Genomic DNA, 22,294 nt, shown 5'->3' with positions numbered 1-22,294 from the left:
CCGGTGAGGTGAAGCAGCCCTATGACATTGTAAACATCCAGGCTTGTGAACACATCTCTTTTAATCCAATAGAAATATGAATCTGAACTTCGAGGAATTTTTGCCGACAAATACTACATTTGTGTTAACTCTGCATGCAAATCTTGTCGGAACATTTCTGAGTGAAATGTCTGCTGCCCAACCTGAACTTAATTTGCTCGTACATCACATTACATTAGTCATTACAGTGACTAGCGAGCAGGAAGGGCCACAATACATCACAGTTCACGCAAACTCTTGCTCTTGCCTGTGGTGAGACCAGGGGTTTGCGACAACATGATGACTTACGGTCCTTTCACAAAGTTCATGATTTTGTGCTTAATTTGAAATTTGCAAAATGTTTCTATACTGTCAAGATATTTATTTTGTTACTGAGAATTAATGACCAAGTCTGAGAAATCAGGGAATCAGTTCCTCTTTAAACCTTTTACTGAAGAGGCTGGAGTGTGGGCTTGTTTTCTGCCCGTCTAAAAGCTGATTCTGTCAGATCATTTTCTATTCAAGCCTGCAGTGTGACCACTTCCCAGTTCTGTTCACAGAAATAAACTCCTGCTGCCTTGTTGGGGTCCAGTTAAACAGAAGGAGGTTCTTTCACACAAACGCACTGAGCTTTGCTATATATATATCATATGGTATTTTCACTGTTTATTTTACAGCAACTGAGAACAATAACTTCACTATGGGAAAAGGTCATTAATATTGTAAATATTGTAGTTGTGTTTCTTGTAAACTGCAGACATCTGCAACCTGTTGAAAAATAATGTAACAATGTGGGAGTGGACGGAGCCGCGGCGAGCACTGGTAAGCAGCCAACGCCCCTAACTGAGGGACGGAGGCACTGATGTGAGGTTAGCATGAACCGAAAATAACCCAAAAAAAGGGTGAGAAACCAAACAAAATGCAAAAAGTAAATGTGCAGCTGTGCATCACGACATTCAGCCTGGGCTTACCCGATTTAACGGGGTCCAGCCTGGGAAAAACAACCGCTTCAGCACAGTAGTGACCAGAGTGGATGGTGTCCAGTCTGAAAGAGCAGGGAGCGCAGGGCCAAAAGAAAATAAAAACTCAGTGTGTGAAAAAGGTCAGCCTGCCCCGATAGAGGTACATACCTGTAGCAGGACAGGCAAAAAGAAGAAGAAAAATAACAACGACCTTACGCGAGTACAGCCCCCTCTTGGACTGCTGGTGAATAGATCCTCCCCTTCCGGGGGTGACCCTGCTCGTCCCTTCAGGGGGTGTCCAGTGAGCCTTTATAGAGCCTTCACAGCTGCGGCTCATCCTCAAGCAGCCAGAACATCTGTGACTACTAAGGCTCTAGGGCTCCACCTTCACACAGGACACGCTATTGTAAGATTGTAAACGATGTGTTCAGTACTGACAGGAAGAAGAACAATTGTTTGTGTGTTATTAGTTTAAGCCGATTGTGTTTGTCTATTATTGTGACTTGGTTGAAGATCAGACCACATTTTTATGAGTAATTAAGGCAGAAATCCAGGTAATTCTAAAAGGTTCACAAACTTTTTCTTGCAATTGTATGTACCAGATCAAGATGGTGAAATTATGTTAAGCATTTTATCTTTACTAAAAGTACCCTTGAAAAATGATTGTAATTGTTAAACCCTTTTTCTTTTTTATCACCATTTTGGTATACAAGAACATCTTGATCTACGAATTTCTATGTCTGGAAAGTTGTTTTGAAACACAAACATCAGATCAAGGTCTTGGGTTACAGTAGCAATGATAAGGGAATAATTTTCTCTGCAGCTACTGGAGATGGAAATGGGCATTGAACATGCAACATGTACAGCAGTAACCTAGAATCAGATATATTGACAAACCACAGAATGGAGCACCTGGTGAAAAGATAAATGACAAAAGCAGAACTAAAAAGACATGGATAAAGAACCTCAGGGGACAGACCCTTGAATAATGGATGCACTATGTTAATGGCATCATGGTGTCACACGTTGGACTATTTCCTTTGTTACTTTATTGGTAATTGATTGTGTCTTTGTGATTGGGAAAGGGCTGCAGCTGTTCCAGAAGGGTTAAGAACGTGATTTTGTTGAAGAGTTTTGTGCTTGCTACATTCTTTCTACTTTTTATTAATAATAATGAAGAAAATAATGCTCACATATAATGCTCATATATACTGGTTAGTATGAATATAACTACTAAGTTAATGTAAATTTTACTACTTCTAAATTGGTTGTGATCTATTCACCATTGTGATGCTGCAAGGGGCGTAGTCTTTGAAGGATGGTACTTTCCCAGAAACGACTCATCCAGTTAACTTGCCTATACCAAGATGGGAAAATATAAAGTCATGTTTAGAAGCACCACTTACCTTGGTAGCCTGGAAAATTGGGAGAGGCCACTGAGACTACACATTGTGTCACACCACTGTCAGCAATGGAGAACCTTGATGAAGAACCTCCTGCAGAACTGAGAGTAAAGCCACCTTGTCACAGACGGGGATGCAGCTCCCAGCAGCCGGACGAGAAGAGACAGCACAAAAAAAAGTCAAAAAGAGCATCATTCCTGTCCTGACATTGATGTTCATATACGAAACACCTGAAGAGGGTCCATAGCCAAAACACCTCCCTCAGATCAGATGAGTCATAGTTCTCTCACTCTCACCGTTGGCAATTGTTCTGGTGTTTTTTTCCCTTCTGCCTTCCTTTCTAAAAAACTTTCATTGTGGATCCTCAATATGCTTGACTTTGGAAAAAATAATCTTTGGAAAAATTAAGTGCAAGATTCACATATTCCCAAGAAATACAGCACGATTCACAGGTGCAAATGATATTATTTTTCCATCAATATTGATATGACAATTCTGCCCCTCATTTTAAAGAAAGAGGCCTTTTCAGCAGTTATTGATGATCTAAGCCAGCTGATTCTTGACAGAAGCCAGTGTATCAGCTTCAACAACATGACTGGGCAGCTTGTTCCACACTCTCACCACCCTCTGTGTTAAGAAGTGCATCCTGTTCTCAGTTCTTCACAGTTTCTCCTGTGTTCTAGGTCATGTTTCTCTGTCTGTTGATTCTGAAGGTGTCCACTGGCTTGACTTCACCAATACCTTTGAGGATTTTGAACACAGATCAGGTCATCTCAATCTTTATAAACCATAAAGTTCATTCATATTGCTTGTGCAGGACATTCCAGTGATTGCTCTTCTTTGGACTGATGCCTGATGATATTTTTTTAATACTCTGTCTTGAGCACTTTTAAGTAAGATTGGTCATTTCTAAATTATACATTCTGGAGATGTCAGGATTCCAATCCCGGATGAATCCTTAGAGCCTGGAGATCACAGACAGGGTCCTAATCCAGACTCTACAGTTTGGAGCAGAGAGCATGAACTCACATTTTCCAGAGCTCCACTGCTGGAAGCAGAACTGTGAAAACAGGAAGAAGAGAGAAGCAAATAAGTATCAGTGCTAAGTTATAAAACCTTCTGGTTTAAACCCACTGTCTCATTCTCACAGGGCTGTGATATCGCCTGACCTGAAGTGAAGTGTGAGTCACACAGGAATAAGGACTTTCGGTCTCGGCTTGGAATCCCTCTCACCCCACTGTGTTTAAATCTGCGACCACTGTCTGTACCCCAGTGTCAGGATAGACAGGAGAGAATACTTTCAGATACTTTTTAATACAGGTATGTTCTTTTTTAAATGAGATTTTCACTAAAAACACTTAATTATCTTCAGTATCAGTAGTAATATAATGATGATGATTATCTCAGAGGCTGCAGTACAGCACCAGCTCCATCTTGCGTTCTATAAGCCTTTACTCTTTCCCCTTGTTTCCCTCTATAAAACCCCTCTCCTTTTACCCCAGATTCTCTCTGCCCGTTTCCCTCTATAAAACCCCTCTCCTTTCACCCCAGATTCTCTCTGTTTCCCTCTGTAAAGCTCCTCTCTTTCTCTCCTCTGAGTCCTGAGTATGTCTGCTCTCTCTCTGCCTCTCTTGCTCTTACCAGCTCTGTCACCAGCTCACCCCACTGTGATGAACAGGGCAATAAAACTGTCCATCAGCCTGTATTTCCCCACCCTGTAGCCCAGCCAGGAGCGCTCGTCTCGATACGTCTAACCAAGAGTTCATGATCCGTATCTGACCCACTGCCTCTCCTCTACAGTCTGACACATTTAACACCAATCAGAACAGGTCTAAACCTGAACAAATGAAAGGTGATGAAGTTAAACACAAACCTGCTGACAATCCTGAACCCCATCAGCTCAGGTTTGCTTGTCTTACTGAGACTCTGAGAAAAGACAGTGAGAGGGTTCCCAGACATTGTCTACAGCCTGAGAGGACCCTACTCCCACCCCACTGTGAGTCTCCCAGTCACATCGGCACTGGGTGTCCTGTAGCCTCCCAACACCATGGAGTCATGGAGTTAGGTTTGATCTGTACAGGAGTCTGACCCCCACAGATTCAGAGACTCCTGGTTCCTCTAGCAGGGTCCTGAATCTGAATAGTCTATTTGATGTCTCCTCTTCTCTCTGTCTCTGGAATTGTAATCTCACACTACTGTGAGTCTGTATCTACTTGTGCTGTACAGGAATATTATAATAAACTCTACATCTCAAACCACTGTTATGTATCAGACTATGTTATGTTGACGCTGTTATGTATCAGGCAGTAATAAAACTCCAACTCAACTCAAGTTATCAAACCAGATTTATTTACTCAAACAATGAACATAAGCATGTTACATACACAAGTTAAATATTCATACAGCTTAGTGAAAGCAGGAGATAATACACACTGTAACATTTGCTTGTAAAGTGGCTCAGGGTCGTGGGGACTGGAGCCTGTCCCAGCAAGCAACGGGCACAGAGCAGGATGGGACACCAGTCCACTGTAGGGCAGACACAGACACAGAGACAAACAGGGGCCAATTAGCCTCCCAGTATGTCTTTGGACTGTGGGAACACTGGGCTAACACACAAGCTCCACACAGATAGCACCCTAGGAATTGACCCCAGGGTCCAACACTGTGTTCAATTCTATTTTTTGTTTTGTTGTTTTTTGCTTTTGTTTTTTTGTTTTCACTCCTCTTTCCTCTGTCCTGCAGTAAACACATAGAGACAGAACAATATATCAGTGGACATCATTGGACACAGAGCAGTCCAGCACACACTGCGCAGTATCCTGAGGGGACAGAGAGGCAGTCAGCACCCACACCTCCTCTTCCATCACTCTCCAAAGCTGTGGAGGGTCTCAGCAGTGGACTGCTGAGACTAGAGTACCTATAGAGGGTAAAGATTGGAGGTGAGGACCCTCCAAACTCAAGACAAACTCCAGACCCTGTAAGACACTTGCCTTCCTCTCACTCTGTCAGCCTCTTCAGGATGAGCTCAATCCGAATCACAGCCAGGACTGCGAACACAGTCAGCACTCCGAACACTGACACAGTTACAAAGTGTACAGCTGCTAAAATCACACTCCCACTGCTCCCAGTACCTGTGAAACAGCAGAGAGAGAGAGAGAGAGCAATACACAACACTCCAGGACATTAACACTGCACTGAGAGAGAGGGGTTAATACAGTCCAGACACACTGACTGGACACTACAGGACATTAACACTGCACTGAGAGAGAGGGGTTAATACAGTCCAGACACACTGACTGGACACTACAGTACATTAACACTGCACTGAGAGAGAGGGGTTAATACAGTCCAGACACTGACTGGACACTACAGGACATTAACACTGCACTGAGAGAGAGGGGTTAATACAGTACAGACACACTGACTGGACACTACAGTACAGCATCACTGTATTATCACTGTATCTGTCCACAATCAGAAGCTGAGTCTGTAGAAAAGCTCTGTACACAATAAGCAAGACAGTCCTGTAGTAGCAGCTGTTTCTGTCCCTGTACGTCTCTCCAGTAGATCCTGTGACGACAGTATCTTACCAAAGCAGTGATCCTCAAGTCTGACTGGGAGTGTCTCATTGCTGACTGGGTTAGAGGCCACACAGCTGTAGGAGTGAGAGAGTCCTTCTGTCTCCAGAGGGAGAGTCAGGGGGGTGTTGAGATCAGGGTTGCTGGTGTGAGACAGTGTCTCTCCCTCTCTCTGCCAGGACAGGGTCACCTCTCTCCCGTTACTCACAGAGCACAGCAGAGAGCAGCTCTCACTGACCTGGGACACTGTGGACACCTGAGGTCTGGACACTCTGTCTGTGGAGACATGACCTGAAATGTAAACTCTGTCTGTGGAAATACAACAGCTGTCAATACGGACCTAATTCTTTACCTGCTGACAAATAGCTGCAGTGCTCCGTACGCAAAATACACTGACTGTCCACTGTCAGGTTAAACTGTGGACACAATGGAGACACTGACTGGACACTACAGGACATTAAAACTGCACTGAGAGAGAGGGGTTAATACAGTCCAGACACACTGACTGGACACTACAGTACAGAATCAAGTTATTATTACTGTATCTGTCCACAATCAGAAGCTGAGTTTGTAGAAGAGCTCTGTACACAATAAGCAAGACAGTCCTGTAGTAGCAGCTGTTTCTGTCCCTGTACGTCTCTCCAGTAGATCCTGTGTCCACAGTATCTTACCAAAGCAGTGCTCCTCAGGTCTGACTGGGACTGTCTCATTGCTGACTGGGTTAGAGGCCACACAGCTGTAGGAGTGAGAGAGTCCTTCTGTCTCCAGAGGGAGAGTCAGGGTTGTGTTGAGATCAGGGTTGCTGGTGTGAGACAGTGTCTCTCCCTCTCTCTGCCAGGACAGGGTCACCTCTCTCCCGTTACTCACAGAGCACAGCAGAGAGCAGCTCTCACTGCTCTGGGACACTCTGGACAACTGAGGCCTTGACACTCTGTCTGTGGAGATATGCAACAGCATTTATTTTTCAAAATAACATATCAGATACTTACTGTAATCCCTTGTTACACAGGCAACCACTATACAAGATTTTGTTAATATGCGATACAGTAATTCCTACCTGTTTTCTCCTTTAATGATCATATTTTCACTCTTATAAGCTGGAGTCTTGTAAAACATTGCTGAGATTCTTCTTTTCTTGCATCTTCTTGGATGATTAATTAACTTTTTATTTTTTCACATTGCATTTGAACTTATTTTCCTTCAAGTTTTGCGTGTGTCAAGCGCATACTGTATACTGTAGGACAGTACTGTACTGACGAGGTGAGGTGAAAAAGGCTGCGTCTGACAGAGCTCACAAGCAGGTCTCAGGTATCAGTGAGATGGGGAACACTGCGACAAAAGGGAAAAGGGAGCAGAAAAGAAAAAGACACAGAAGTATCCCAGTACTCAGGGCTGGAGAGCGCGAGTTGCAAAGAACAAGGAAAGTGCTGAATATAATTACAGTAAGTAAGCAAGGGCTTACTGTACATAAAGTGAACATAATGTAATGTACAGTAAGTAACTTAATGAAAGTGAAGTAACTTAATTAAAGTTAAATGACTTAATGTCACTTACTGTATATTAAGTGAAGGGCGAGGGAAGTATTTAAAGAAAATGGGAATTAATGATTAAATAATAGTTTATTTGTCCGCCCGCTGTAAAAAGTCTGCCTGAGCAGACAGCGCCGGGAGGTGTGCTGTCCCTCGTGTGTATGGGGGATTGATCATTATGCATGTACTAACGACTGTAACAATGTAACTACTGTACTGTAAATGAGCAGGAGTGTTATTGTTTTCCTGCCTATTGTTTGTGCATTGGATAATGACTTTAAACATGTTACTCAGATAATTAATGTTCTCACTTACAGTAGGTACTGTTTTGTGTGTGATCTGCAAGCCTAGTCTTTGGCCACAGCCAGCTGTGGGAGTGAAACTTGGCCACACCTGGCCTGATCGCTGGCTTGATTAGTGTCCTGTGTGACTGGAATGCCACTGAAAAGAAAGAGAGCTCATTGGCTTGGGTCAATTGGTGATTCCACATGCTGCAGGATTCACTCTTTACTAGCAACCAGGTGATCTGAGGCTGGGGACTGTGTCTAAGCTCCTGCAGGGCAGGGGGAGAGTGAGGAGAGGACTGAACTGAAAGTATTTTTGTTTGTTTTGGGGTGTCTAAAACTAGTGATTTAAATCCAGAGTGCATTTGGTATTTTATATCTATGTATTCCTGGATCTAAGGGGATGAGCCTGGTTAAGTATTTCAAGGTGTCCCTTAGTACGTTAATAACTGATTCTTTAAAGAACAGTTGATAAGCAGGAGATGAAGAGGAACTGAAAATATTTTAACTAATACCTCTCTGATGGACTGGTTTTTGGGACTGAGAGATCTCCTCTGAAAAGCCAACAACAGTGATAGCTCACAGAGTGTGCATGTGTGGATGTGTAATCTGGCAAGTGACATATCGTGTGGGTCAGCATTCATCACATTCTGCTTTATTAAGGGTAATCTGTCATACTGATCCTGCAGCAGCAAGGCTTATTACTACTGTAAAACTGAGAGCCAGCAACAGGATCCCACAACAGTGCTGCAGCACTCTAATCTCTCAATAATTAAAATCAACAAAGCTGTTTAAAACACGCTGCTCTCAGCTCTGTGAGCTGCTTCTGTAGCGATCTTTCTGTGGCTCGTTGTCCGATCTTTCTCTGTTTCTCTTTCTCTAACGATCTCCCACAGAGCCCTGGTGCATGGTGTCTCTCTCAGCTACCTCACACATCTGCTGACAGGAAACATGTTTAAATACTGTAGCTGGCAGGTATCACAAGGAATGACAGCTGCATCATCTCAGATGGTGATTCGGCTGTCTGCGGCTCATAATCTGTGGTCTTGAAAGGACTCTACCCCTGGCTCAGCTCACCTCTGCTGATTCAAGTCTTTAGGAAAGCATCTTTGATACTCCTCTCTGATAACTACCTGTAGCATGTCCGGACTCAAAAACAAACAAGGACATCATGAATTGGGTCCATCTTTTATATTTCCAATGATGAGTTACCCACTATTAACACCTTTGAATCTGCTGCACTGAAAGATTGTCATCTGAGTTGAGCTGTAGCTGGATGTGACCTGTCAATCATCCAAATTAGGTGACCAGCCAATGGGGAACCAGAAGAGTGGTCCACTACAGCTGACACCACCACAACCAATCAGCAGCTGTGACCTGATTCAGACGGGACCTGAGATAGACCTTGTGCACAATCTGTTGGACAGCCCAGCTCAGCACTGTGTTGGTCTTCCCTGGGAACCATCTTCAGCACAAAGCTAAGCTTTGTTCTCTCAGATCTTCTCTCTCTTTCCTCACACTGAGAGCACAGTCTTTCACTGAGCCAGCTGAGGGAGATTCGACACAGCTGCAATGCATCCAGGTCACCTTTGACTCTTTGTGTGACTTTGAAACTGCTCAGAGAGCACTTGGCCTGTGTGTGTCGATGAGTATAAGCTCAGTGTTCACATTAGAGCTCATAACAACACATAGATTTCAAGGAAATGACATCGGGAATGAATATGATTTAGAACAGTTGGAGTGAGAGGTGACATGCTTATTGTAATCTCTCTCCAACTTCAGTTAATTCCTCTGCATAGATGCAAAAAGTGATCTAAAATAAAAAAATGAATAGTAATGTGCTGTGTAATATCAATCAAATGTATTTGTAAGGAAGCAATAAAACCTCAAGAACGTGTATTTGGTAGCACAGTATCAAGCTGCAATTCAGCAGCAAATTATATGAGAGGAGAGCACTGTCAACGAGTAAAGAGACAAAGAAACTTCAGTCTCCAACTACACAGCACCTTCTAAATAACACCAGTTCCTTAAATAGGACAAAACAAAAGAGAACTGGGAGACTATCCCAACCAGTCTGGCTTACTGTTATTTTTTCTGTATTCACATTAGTTTAAAAAAGTATTTTGATATATAAGGCAGCACAGTGGTCAGTACGCAGAGGAAGAGCCAATTCCTGGGGAACTGTCTATGTGGAGTTTGTATGTTCTCCCTGTGTTTGTGCGGGATTCATCATGGTGTCCAACTCTCAGGTCACAAACATTGTGAGACTGTACTGTTTCAAAGTGAATTTCTTGCACACAGGGGTACTTACTGTACACTGTGAGGCTAATCGTTGTGAGTTGTGTCCACTCAGATTCCCCACTGTGTAAACTCCACTGTCACTTGTTTTCAGATCATTAACTTGGAAGAATCCAGAGAGACCCAGGTCACTCTGTCTTTGGAGACTGTATCAGTGTAAAGTTTGCTCTTCCCTTTAATCACCTGTGCAGAAGTTGTCACGAATGATCTACAGACCAATCGGGAGGATGAACCCTGTGCGGTACCTCAGTGGTTAGGAGACAAAGGGAAAAGATCCAGTAGCTTCTGATCCAGGAGAGGGCCAGGGAAGAGACGTGGTCAAGGGCGAGTTCCGTAGTTCTTATCCTAAAGGGCTTAGAAGACTTTGAAAGGACAGTGAGGTTGGAGCTCCGAAGGGGTGACCAATACCGGATGAAGAACAAAGGGTTTTAGAGGGTTTAAATATTGTGAGAGGAGGAAGGTGCGCTGACAGGTGGAGTGTCGTGGTTGGTTGACTGACAGGAACGGTATCGTTTAGACGAAGTGCTCGGGGCTGGAGTGTAATTACCAAGGGGGTGCTTCTGTGTGGGAATTTGGTTGGATGAGGGTGTGACAGTAGTGCTAGTATCTTGGTGTTTCAGATACCCTGTCTATGACACTTGGACTTCAAATGTTCCTTTTCCCCATTTGTAATACTTCTTTACCTTTTTGCTTTTTCCTGTTGAATTATTTTTATGACTCCAGGTTGCCAGCCTCACCACACTTCCTGTTATTTAAAGACAGGTCTTTACAGACTTTCCCTCACTTTGTTCACAGGTCCTGCCATTTGTCATTTTGTTGAAGGTCAGTGAGAACTGAGCTTGGGCTTTGACTAATCATCGCACTGCAGCTCAGCTTAACAGCAGGGTGTAAGAGACACTGACTGACTGCCCACCATCACGTTAAACACTGTGGACACAATAGACGCACTGAATGTCCACTCACAGGTTAAATACTGTGAGACACTAGTACTAAATGAGTGAATTTAATACATGAATGGGATACTTACTGTACACTTTCAGGTCAAATCTTGTTGGTGGCTTCTGTTCTCTTAGGTTCTGCACTGTATAAACCCCACTGTCACTTGTTTTCAGATCCTTGATTTGAAAGAATCCAGACGTCTTTTCCCAGGTCACCCTGTCTGTGAACTTGGCATCAATGTGAGCTATGTTCCCATTAAACACCCTTGTTACTGTGTGAACAGAATCAGTGTCTCCTTGTTTCAGATCCCCATCCTCTGACACGCTGACTTGAAATGTGACAGACTCTCCCACAATGCCTTTCACTTCATGCTGTAGAGCGGGAGACAGGTGTGTCCCTGTGAAGCATAGAGAAGGAGGTGAGACTTACTGTTCAGCCTGAAAAAGCTTTAATAAAATCTGCAGAAAAAGTACCTCTCTAATATAAATATAATGTACATACCTGAAAGTTTTTATAAAACACATCTTAAGTTTATACATATTTTATAATACAAGTAAATATAAACTTCAATTCTTGGTGAGAATTGAGTGAACTGTTGCAGCTCCTCTCACCCTCTGTCTTTCTCTGAGCAAAACAAGAGCTCCAGTCTGTTACTTTCTCTGTAATAGCAGCTCTGACTGCAGTATCAGTGTGTCTCTGAACACAGTAAGAGCTCTGGTCAGTTATTTAGTCTGTAATAGCAGCTCTGACTGCAGTATCAGTGTGTCTCTGAACACAGTAAGAGCTCCGGTCGGTTACTTTCTCTGTAATAGCAGCTCTGACTGCAGTATCAGTCTGTCTCTGAACACAGTAAGAGCTCTGGTCAGTTATTTAGCCTGTAATAGCAGCTCTGACTGCAGTATCAGTGTGTCTCTGAACACAGTAAGAGCTCCGGTCGGTTACTTTCTCTGTAATAGCAGCTCTGACTGCAGTATCAGTGTGTCTCTGAACACAGTAAGAGCTCTGGTCAGTTATTTAGTCTGTAATAGCAGCTCTGACTGCAGTATCAGTGTGTCTCTGAACACAGTAAGAGCTCTGGTCAGTTATTTAGTCTGTAATAGCAGCTCTGACTGCAGTATCAGTGTGTCTCTGAACACAGTAAGAGCTCTGGTCAGTTATTTAGTCTGTAATAGCAGCTCTGACTGCAGTATCAGTGTGTTTGTCTCTGAACACAGTAAGAGCTCTGGTCAGTTATTTAGTCTGTAATAGCAGCTCTGACTGCAGTATCAGTGTGTCTCTGAACACAGTAAGAGCTCCGGTCGGTTACTTTCTCTGTAATAGCAGCTCTGACTGCAGTATCAGTCTGTCTCTGAACACAGTCAGAGCTCTGGTCAGTTATTTAGTCTGTAATAGCAGCTCTGACTGCAGTATCAGTGTGTCTCTGAACACAGTAAGAGCTCTGGTCAGTTATTTAGTCTGTAATAGCAGCTCTGACTGCAGTATCAGTGTGTCTCTGAACACAGTAAGAGCTCTGGTCAGTTATTTAGTCTGTAATAGCAGCTCTGACTGCAGTATCAGTGTGTCTCTGAACACAGTAAGAGCTCCGGTCGGTTACTTTCTCTGTAATAGCAGCTCTGACTGCGGTATCAGTGTGTCTCTGAACACAGTAAGAGCTCTGGTCAGTTATTTAGTCTGTAATAGCAGCTCTGACTGCAGGATCAGTGTGTCTCTGAACACAGTCAGAGCTCTGGTCAGTTATTTAGTCTGTAATAGCAGCTCTGACTGCAGGATCAGTGTGTTTGTCTCTGAACACAGTAAGAGCTCTGGTCAGTTATTTAGCCTGTAATAGCAGCTCTGACTGCAGTATCAGTGTGTCTCTGAACACAGTCAGAGCTCTGGTCAGTTATTTAGTCTGTAATAGCAGCTCTGACTGCAGTATCAGTGTGTCTCTGAACACAGTAAGAGCTCTGGTCAGTTATTTAGTCTGTAATAGCAGCTCTGACTGCAGTATCAGTGTGTCTCTGAACACAGTAAGAGCTCCGGTCGGTTACTTTCTCTGTAATAGCAGCTCTGACTGCAGTATCAGTCTGTCTCTGAACACAGTAAGAGCTCTGGTCGGTTACTTTCTCTGTAATAGCAGCTCTGACTGCAGTATCAGTGTGTCTCTGAACACAGTAAGAGCTCTGGTCAGTTATTTAGTCTGTAATAGCAGCTCTGACTGCAGTATCAGTGTGTCTCTGAACACAGTAAGAGCTCTGGTCAGTTATTTAGTCTGTAATAGCAGCTCTGACTGCAGTATCAGTGTGTCTCTGAACACAGTAAGAGCTCCGGTCAGTTACTTTCTCTGTAATAGCAGCTCTGACTGCAGTATCAGTGTGTCTCTGAACACAGTAAGAGCTCTGGTCAGTTATTTAGTCTGTAATAGCAGCTCTGACTGCAGTATCAGTGTGTCTCTGAACACAGTAAGAGCTCTGGTCAGTTATTTAGTCTGTAATAGCAGCTCTGACTGCAGTATCAGTGTGTCTCTGAACACAGTAAGAGCTCTGGTCAGTTATTTAGCCTGTAATAGCAGCTCTGACTGCAGGATCAGTGTGTTTGTCTCTGAACACAGTAAGAGCTCTGGTCAGTTATTAAGTCTGTAATAGCAGCTCTGACTGCAGTATCAGTGTGTCTCTGAACACAGTAAGAGCTCTGGTCAGTTATTTAGTCTGTAATAGCAGCTCTGACTGCAGTATCAGTGTGTCTCTGAACACAGTAAGAGCTCTGGTCAGTTATTTAGTCTGTAATAGCAGCTCTGACTGCAGTATCAGTGTGTCTCTGAACACAGGAAGAGCTCTGGTCAGTTATTTAGCCTGTAATAGCAGCTCTGACTGCTGGATCAGTGTGTCTCTGAACACAGTAAGAGCTCTGGTCAGTTATTTAGCCTGTAATAGCAGCTCTGACTGCAGTATCAGTGTGTCTCTGAACACAGTAAGAGCTCTGGTCAGTTATTTAGTCTGTAATAGCAGCTCTGACTGCAGTATCAGTGTGTCTCTGAACACAGTAAGAGCTCTGGTCAGTTATTTAGTCTGTAATAGAAGCTCTGACTGCAGTATCAGTGTGTCTCTGAACACAGTAAGAGCTCCGGTCGGTTACTTTCTCTGTAATAGCAGCTCTGACTGCAGTATCAGTGTGTCTCTGAACACAGTAAGAGCTCTGGTCAGTTATTTAGTCTGTAATAGCAGCTCTGACTGCAGTATCAGTGTGTCTCTGAACACAGTAAGAGCTCTGGTCAGTTATTTAGTCTGTAATAGCAGCTCTGACTGCAGTATCAGTGTGTTTGTCTCTGAACACAGTAAGAGCTCTGGTCAGTTATTTAGTCTGTAATAGCAGCTCTGACTGCAGTATCAGTGTGTCTCTGAACACAGGAAGAGCTCTGGTCAGTTATTTAGCCTGTAATAGCAGCTCTGACTGCTGGATCAGTGTGTCTCTGAACACAGTAAGAGCTCTGGTCAGTTATTTAGCCTGTAATAGCAGCTCTGACTGCAGTATCAGTGTGTTTGTCTCTGAACACAGTAAGAGCTCTGGTCAGTTATTTAGCCTGTAATAGCAGCTCTGACTGCAGTATCAGTGTGTCTCTGAACACAGTAAGAGCTCTGGTCAGTTATTTAGTCTGTAATAGCAGCTCTGACTGCAGTATCAGTGTGTCTCTGAACACAGTCAGAGCTCTGGTCAGTTATTTAGCCTGTAATAGCAGCTCTGACTGCAGTATCAGTCTGTCTCTGAACACAGTAAGAGCTCTGGTCAGTTATTTAGCCTGTAATAGCAGCTCTGACTGTAGTATCAGTGTGTCTCTGAACACAGTAAGAGCTCTGGTCAGTTATTTAGCCTGTAATAGCAGCTCTGACTGCAGGATCAGTGTGTCTCTGAACACAGTAAGAGCTCTGGTCAGTTATTTAGCCTGTAATAGCAGCTCTGACTGCAGTATCAGTGTGTCTCTGAACACAGTAAGAGCTCTTAAAAGTGTTTTTAAAATGGAAATAGCTTCTCATTACGGACTTGACATCTTGTTAGGTTAGAGGGCAGTGCTGAGTGGAGTACGTGTTGAGCTCTTGGTGAGACGTTTTGGTGAATTTTCTAAAAGTGTAAAAAAACCATGACAGTAGGATGTTCCGTCTGTTTTGTGGAGGGCACATTACAGGAGGGATATTATTTGCCCACTTTACAGAAAATAAGTAGGATTTCTTCTCCATGAAAACCTTTAAATTTCACATTTGATTTAACGCTTTTCCTGTTGGATGTAGACCACTGACATCTTTCCTTTCACTCTTGGTCTCTGAAATGTATGAACTGGAAAGAGTAGAGGTTTTCCCTTGAGCTAGCAGAAAAAAGAAAGGTTGTGAAATACTTTTTTCACACTCTTGTACAGTATTTCAATAGATAACACTGCAGATTATACTGCCCAAATCGCGTGATTGCTCTCTGAAGCCCCTTCAAGGTTTTCATCAAGAAGAAATCCTACTGATTTCCCATAATGTAGAATCACAAAAGCTGCCCTCCACAAAACCAACAGAACATCCTACTGCTGTGGTGTTTTCTGGCCAGCTGACCCTTCAGTTAATTTGAAGTAAATGCAACTCAATTTGTCTACATTTCTGGCTTGAAAATGTGGCTTGTCTACTGTTCGCTAATTGCATGGATTTGACAGACTCAAAACCAAATAAAATACAAATTATTACAGTGTTATGCATATTATGTATTACATTACTATGGTGACTGTGATTGGTCATTTTTTGAATGGGCTTCCATTAGGATCATCCACAGCAGCAACAGAAAGAGCCAATATTAATACACAACAGACAAGGCTCATTTCACTTCTCTATATACAGTATACTGTATTAGAAGGTCAAATATCAGTATACTGTACATGAGCAGCCAGTGTAAAGACGTGTAGCTAATTGAGCTCATTTAATAAGCCAGTTCCTTTTCCAAAGGACTCACTGTCAGGTGTTCCTTTGGAGACAATCGGACAGCTAGAAGGACACTACCTGTTCTACAAAACACAGCTCTATCAGGATTAACTGCTGTAAGAAACCAAACTGGCTAAAATACCTGCACTTCCAGGAAAGATCGCAGTGGAATTTCTGATAAAGAAGCGATATTTTTATGATTTTCTACCCAGCCAATTAATTTACGTACAAATGTATAATAATAGATTGCAGTGTTGTCATGCAGTTTTTTTACGTCTTGTCATTGAAATATTAACGTGTTTTATTCAAAATGGTGGGTCGTTTGTATCTGAAAGTGATGATCAGTCTGAAACTACCCACAAGCAGAGTCAAATACAAATACTCCAACATACAGTAATATAGTAATGCATATAATACAATTTATAAAATGTAATGAGTGCTATTACTACTATCAGTACTGCTTCCCCTACTAACAATATCATCAGCCTTATTAATAATACTATCACTGCTACTAATAATGGGCTCTTACCAGAGATCCAGCAGACATACAGCAGAATAAAGCTCATTGTATTCAACGTATGCATGACTCCAATACAGCGACAGATACAGACTGAAGACTGAAGAGCTCACACCGACCCAGGGGAACAGAGCTCCCACTGCACTTCTGCTTTCTGTAACCTGCTCTCCTCTCCGCTCTGAAGACTCCTCCGTCACAATCTGTCACGATACAGAAATATGTTTATTTACCAGGCCTCTGTAGATGCATCAGGACAGCTACAGGACAGTCTGGTTGCAGATCCCTTTAACACAATACCTGCATGAAGTCTGTGGTCAAATGTTTGTGTGAGTGTTTGTTATTTGAGATACTCTGTTGCAACTACTTTGAGCTCTTGAGGTGATCTGACTTCCGTTGTTTCTCCAGCATGTAAAATCTAAGTTTATGAAATGACTTGACCTGTCTAAGAATTTCTGCTTTCTCTCCTGGTGAACTCTTGGTTTGGTATACAGCTGGTATGCAGCTGCTTGGTGAAGAATGCAATTATTTATAAATCCAATATGGAAGCATTTTCCTGTACACAAGTAATGCTCTTGTAAAATTCAGAAGAGATTCTTCTGCTGCTGCCTGTTACATCACGCCCCTGGAGAACTCACCGCCCTTAACCCACTCCTTCACATTCCAGTGCCGTTTCCAATTAAATAATCAGACACACCTTCTTCCACCTGCCTACTTAAACCAGCCTGACACACCACTCCTTGCTCAGTATTGGGGTTCACCCAGCTAGAGCTGCACCGTTCCCCGTTCCCCGTTCCCCGTTCCCCGTTCCCCGTTCCCCGTTCCCCGTTCCCCGTTCCCGTTTGGTTCTGACCCCTGGCTTTGTTTCTGACTTTGTCTTCTGGATCTCAACTTGGTTATTATGGATTTACTGTTTTTTTACCCTGACCTCCTGACCCACATTTTGGGATAAACTCCTGCTGGTACTTTAGAGTTCAGAGGATTCTGCTTAGGGTCTTTAACACTGCCATCATTCCTTACATGATCAATAAAGATGAGAGAGTCAAGCCCAGAAGCAGCCATGTGTGTCCAGGCCATGATATGAGCTCCACCAGGCTGCACAGAGGAGGAGGTGACACTGGAGCATCTTCCTCCACACTTTAACCTCTGTTACTCTGCTGAAGGTTTGTCTTAGTCACACCTGTCTTAAAACTTTGTTCCAAAACTCTTCTTTGTCATTTTTGTATTTCAGTAGTTCTGTAATTCTCAGTAGTCAGTACAGTATAAAGGGATAGTAGAGAGGTAGGGATAGCCTACTCTGACATTAACCCACCTGGGTGAAGAAATGACAGCACTGGCTGTAATATCAGCAACACCGTCCCAACCCAACTCACTGCTGCAGGGGTGCGGCTGGGTGGAGGGAGGGCAGCTAGAGAAGATGTGTGCAGAGTTGTGTAGAAACAATGAGAATATTTGACCTCCTCCTGAGCTTCTGTTAAACAACACCATTTCTGAGCAAAATGTGAGTGAACATGCATGCCTGCTCTAGAACTGGTGCACTTGTCTTTTTCACTCAGCTCTAGCTGTTTTCATCTCTGGGACCTCCAACGTCATTACAAAACCTCGCCAGACCAAGCATGTTAATCCCAATGAACATCGAACATCAGGAACTGAAAAATGAAAAGAATATTATTGTGAGGTATGAAATGAGACACTGACAAAAATTGGATGTACTGTCCTTCAGAAAAAGTTCTTCCTGAGATTTGAAGACTCAAAGAAATATGGTTGAATTAAGGCAAGTAATGGAAGAGGTCAGCTTCAGAGGGAAGGGAGAGAGATTAGAGAGAGGCTGAACGCTGCTTTGGATGAGGTTAAAGATCTCAAACAGGTCAACACTGCAGTCCAGACCAGACATGGGTCTCTGATTGCTTCCAGCAGGTCTCTGTTTCACTGATCTGAGCTCAGTGTTACGGTATCATGACACCAGCAGTTTCATTTGTCCCTATTCATGTTAATATGCACCCCAACAGTGATCCTGGGAAAGCATAGACCTACTCTTACTTAGAGACAGATTGCAAAAAGTCCATCCCACTTACCTGATTAAGAACTTCAGTAAGAACTGCAATGTGGAAGCACGTAAAGGGCTTGAAATTCATGTCTGAAGCTATTGAACATGAGAAAGGACTGTCGACTTGGAAAATTAAAAATTCAAAGCGTTCAGTGACCCTTTATCAGCTGTTACTGCTGCTGGACAGAAGAGGCACTCCAGTCTCATACCCCCCAGTGACGATTATGGGAAACTGACACGCCTTTTTCTCTGTACTGTAAATAATGCTAACTTTAACAGTTTAATTATTGTAACCTTTCAAATAAATGATAGTGCTGAACAGTGATGCAAACTCCACAACAATCTCTGACGTCTGAAAACTGGCACAAAAATCTCTCCTTTTACCCCAGATTCACTCTGTTTCCCTCTGTAAAGCTCCTCTCTTTCTCTCCTCTGAGTCCTGAGTATGTCTGCTCTCTCTCTCTGCCTCTCTTGCTCTTACTGGCTCTGTCACCAGCTCACCCGCTGTGATGAACGGGGCAATAAAACTGTCCATCAGCCTGTATTTCCCCACCCTGTAGCCCAGCCAGGAGCGCTCGTCTCGATACGTCTAACCAAGAGTTCATCATCCGTATCTGACCCACTGCCTCTCCTCTACAGTCTGATACATTTAACACCAATCAGAACAGGTCTAAACCTGAACAAATGAAAGGTGATGAAGTTAAACACAAACCTGCTGACATTCCTGAACCCCATCAGCTCAGGTTTGCTTGTCTTACTGAGACTCTGAGAAAAGACAGTGAGAGGGTTCCCAGACATTGTCTACAGCCTGAGAGGACCCTACTCCCACCCCACTGTGAGTCTCCCAGTCACATCGGCACTGGGTGTCCTGTAGCCTCCCAACACCATGGGGTTAGGTTTGGTCTTACACTGTATGAGTCAATTTGTCGTTTGTATATGTATTCTTGTGTAGGTTAGAATATGATTACATTTTTGTTAGAATCCTATTGATTATATTTGTCTCCATCAAGGGTTATGAGGCGGTGTTGCACAATTTGATCAGTGCTCCTGACTTTCAGCTACAGGGTGCCCCCTAGTGGCCCTCTTGGTACTTGCAACTGCAGAGTGCTGTGTTCAGGCCAACACAGCTTGTTGAGGCAAATTTGAGGGACGAGACTCCATCGGCACTGATGCTCCAGTAGGGGTGAGACCGGCAGGAAGGAGGGCGTGTCGGAAGATATTTCCCATAATCCTTCCTTCTCTCTGTGAGATCGTGGGAATCGCAGCCACATGTCAGGAATCGAAGAGCCCCTTCTTCTCTGCTCCAGCTCAGGTAGGAATATCACTGACTATTCTGTTTTTTAGGAAAGTATCTTTATTATTTTTCATTCTATTCATTAATTGAACAATATGCTAGTTCCTGTTTGTTATTATGGTATACTTTGACAAAGAAAACTCAGTCTTCACTCAGGTTGGGAGATTGTCAAACAGAGATCTTTATTCAGTCAGCTGAAGGGGAGCATATCACCGAGTCAGGGGTTCCCCTCACACTCGGTAAATATGCTCGCTCAACTGAAGTTACACTTTTCCTTTTATACGATACATGTAGCTGAGACTTTACCATATCAACGAAACATACGAGGCACGAGAAAATTTCAGAAGTCTGTGAAACACAAACAGAACAAGAATTTCCCATTTGCAATCCACAACCTGCAATCTGTTTCATTTCTCTCTGATTGAACTACAGGGGTGTGAAACATCACAGGCTATAGTTGCAGGAAGACAGTTGTCAGACTGGCCCAGCTCCACAGCAGTGTGTCCTGTGTGTGATTAGTGATGTCCAGACACTGTCAGATCACTGTGTCCAGTGTAGTACAGGACTGTACAGGAGTCTGATCTCAGACTGGCCCAGCTCCACAGCAGTGTGTCCTGTGTGTGATTAGTGATGTCCAGACACTGTCAGGTCACTGTGTCTGTATAGGATAGGACTGTACAGGAGTCTGATCTCAGACTGGCCCAGCTCCACAGCAGTGTGTCCTGTGTGCGATTAGTGATGTCCAGACACTGTCAGATCACTGTGTCCAGTGTAGTACAGGACTGTACAGGAGTCTGATCTCAGACTGGCCCAGCTCCACAGCAGTGTGTCTTGTGTGTGATTAGGACACACCAATCACTACCTGATCTAATGACATTTCAGTGTCAAACTGAACTTGTGATAAATCGTGCTAATTTTAAAATGTATTTTAATGTAAAGATATTGATTAGTATTTACATGATCTGTGTTATGCCCAAGCCAGCACAGGCACACCTGTACGAGGAGTCTAATACCCCCCAGGGCGGTGCGGACTCTCTCAGGCCAATTCCCCCAATCACCTGCCTCCGATTACTGATTAATGGCATATAATCACCGATTACTGATTAACGGTATATAATCACCGATAACTGATTAATGGGTGCTAATTCCATCAAGACCAGGTCTCTTTCCATCTGTTCCATCACAACAGCCTGTCTCCAGGAGTGAAGCACCAGCTCAAGCTGATGCAGTCAGGATGTTACAGTGACCTGATTTACTGTAATGAGAGATTTTACATTTCCAGCAGTAACATTAAAACATGTTGTGCGTATAGAAAAGCTAAAAATATTATTGCTTTAAATTGTAATTGCTATGCCTATAAATAAGCCAAATGTGGTACTGCTAATAAAACTCAACAGTTGAAAAGTTATCTCCTTTCTTTTCAACATGGAATAAAACTTTACCCGTTCCTTCGCAGCCTGACGCAGGTCCCTACTTGTACTGTATTACTCAGCTCATACTACCCCTGTCCCCTGCTTGCAGTACCACACAAGACCAGCAGAGGGGACACTGATCTTAGAAACCAGTATCTCATGAATGGGGAGGGCTTCTTACCTTGTGGGCTCACCCAGCTCCTCATCTTTTACCCTTAAAATTGTCATTTTTACACTGTTTCACACCTTCATGCAGGAGTCCTATCACTGAGAGTGGAAATAAATTAAATTTGAGTGGTAATGTCTTCTTTTCCTGTTCATTACTGGCTTTCAGAGGTAAGAGCCTCAGTGTTGCAGGGTTATTTGTTTAAATACTGTTTCTCCTTACACCAGCAACAGCATGGGCTGAGTCTTTGTGCAGCTTCAATTTGTCAAGGAATAAACTGTCTCGCACCATCCTGGTTAATATAAAATGTGTGTCCCCTTTATAGCTATTGATTATCTGAGGGCTTTTACATCCCAGTACAAAAAAAGTTGCATTATCTTATTTGTTTCCAAGGACAGATGTTGTTTTAGATGAACAGAGCACGTCTACTGTCCTTCTAACAGTAACACTGAGAATGAGCAGCGATCACAATCCAGAGAGCACAAGTGGAAACTAAGGTGCAAGACCTGGCCTGAGTGTGTGACAGTTTGGGAATGACCGAAAGGAAGGGATAAACTTCTTAGAAACAGACACTGTGCCAAGTGTGGAAATATGTTGTACAGTTCTAATGCATATGCAGAGGTTGCAACAGTCACTGCTACTTGTGGTGACAGAGAATGACCTGAGCTGTAATCAGACAACAAAACTGCCTGAAAAACCGTTTGGATTCAGAGCACCATGGAGGATACACGTTGTGTGTCTACTTGGGTGTTCTCTGGAAACATAACAAATTTTCCATAACAAATTAAAACTAATTTCAAACCTCCACTAAACTCTCCTGTGACTTCTTGCATGCTCTACAAAGGGGAAGCACACTTGAAACTGAGAGCAGGGACGCTCAAAGTGGCATACTCTTTTCACAAGTGCTTTTCACAAAGAGTGG

General features: G+C 43.2%; 1 protein-coding gene across 1 annotated transcript; it reads right to left on the bottom strand.

Moving 5' to 3' along the window:
- Positions 1-5,380: 5,380 nt before the first annotated feature.
- LOC148832592 (SLAM family member 9-like) lies at positions 5,381-18,588 on the bottom strand. The gene is made up of 4 exons (XM_088918127.1): positions 18,529-18,588; positions 11,100-11,382; positions 6,007-6,237; positions 5,381-5,544 (listed from the first exon to the last, which is right to left on the bottom strand). Exons 1-4 carry the CDS (start codon positions 18,586-18,588, stop codon positions 5,381-5,383), a joined length of 738 nt encoding a protein of 245 aa, XP_088774253.1.
- Positions 18,589-22,294: the final 3,706 nt, after the last annotated feature.

The sequence above is a fragment of the Atractosteus spatula genome, chromosome 6, assembly GCF_055471065.1.
Source record: "Atractosteus spatula isolate fAtrSpa1 chromosome 6, fAtrSpa1.hap1, whole genome shotgun sequence".
Classification (NCBI taxonomy): Eukaryota; Metazoa; Chordata; class Actinopteri; order Semionotiformes; family Lepisosteidae; genus Atractosteus; species Atractosteus spatula.
The sequence above is the reverse complement of the archived record's forward strand: the minus strand, read 5'-3'. Positions and strand labels throughout refer to the sequence as shown.

Excerpts from the sequence above, each read along its gene's own strand:
- LOC148832592 (XM_088918127.1), bottom strand. The coding sequence starts at position 18,588 with ATGAATTTCAAGCCCTTTACGTGCTTCCACATTGCAGTTCTTACTGAA. Across the intron at positions 6,238-11,099 it reads ATTTGACCTGAAAGTGTACA|ACAGAGTGTCCAGACCTCAG; the intron begins GTAAGTATCCCA and ends ATGTCTCCACAG. Across the intron at positions 5,545-6,006 it reads TAACCCAGTCAGCAATGAGA|CTCTCTCTCTCTCTCTCTGC; the intron begins CACTCCCAGTCA and ends TGTTGTGTATTG.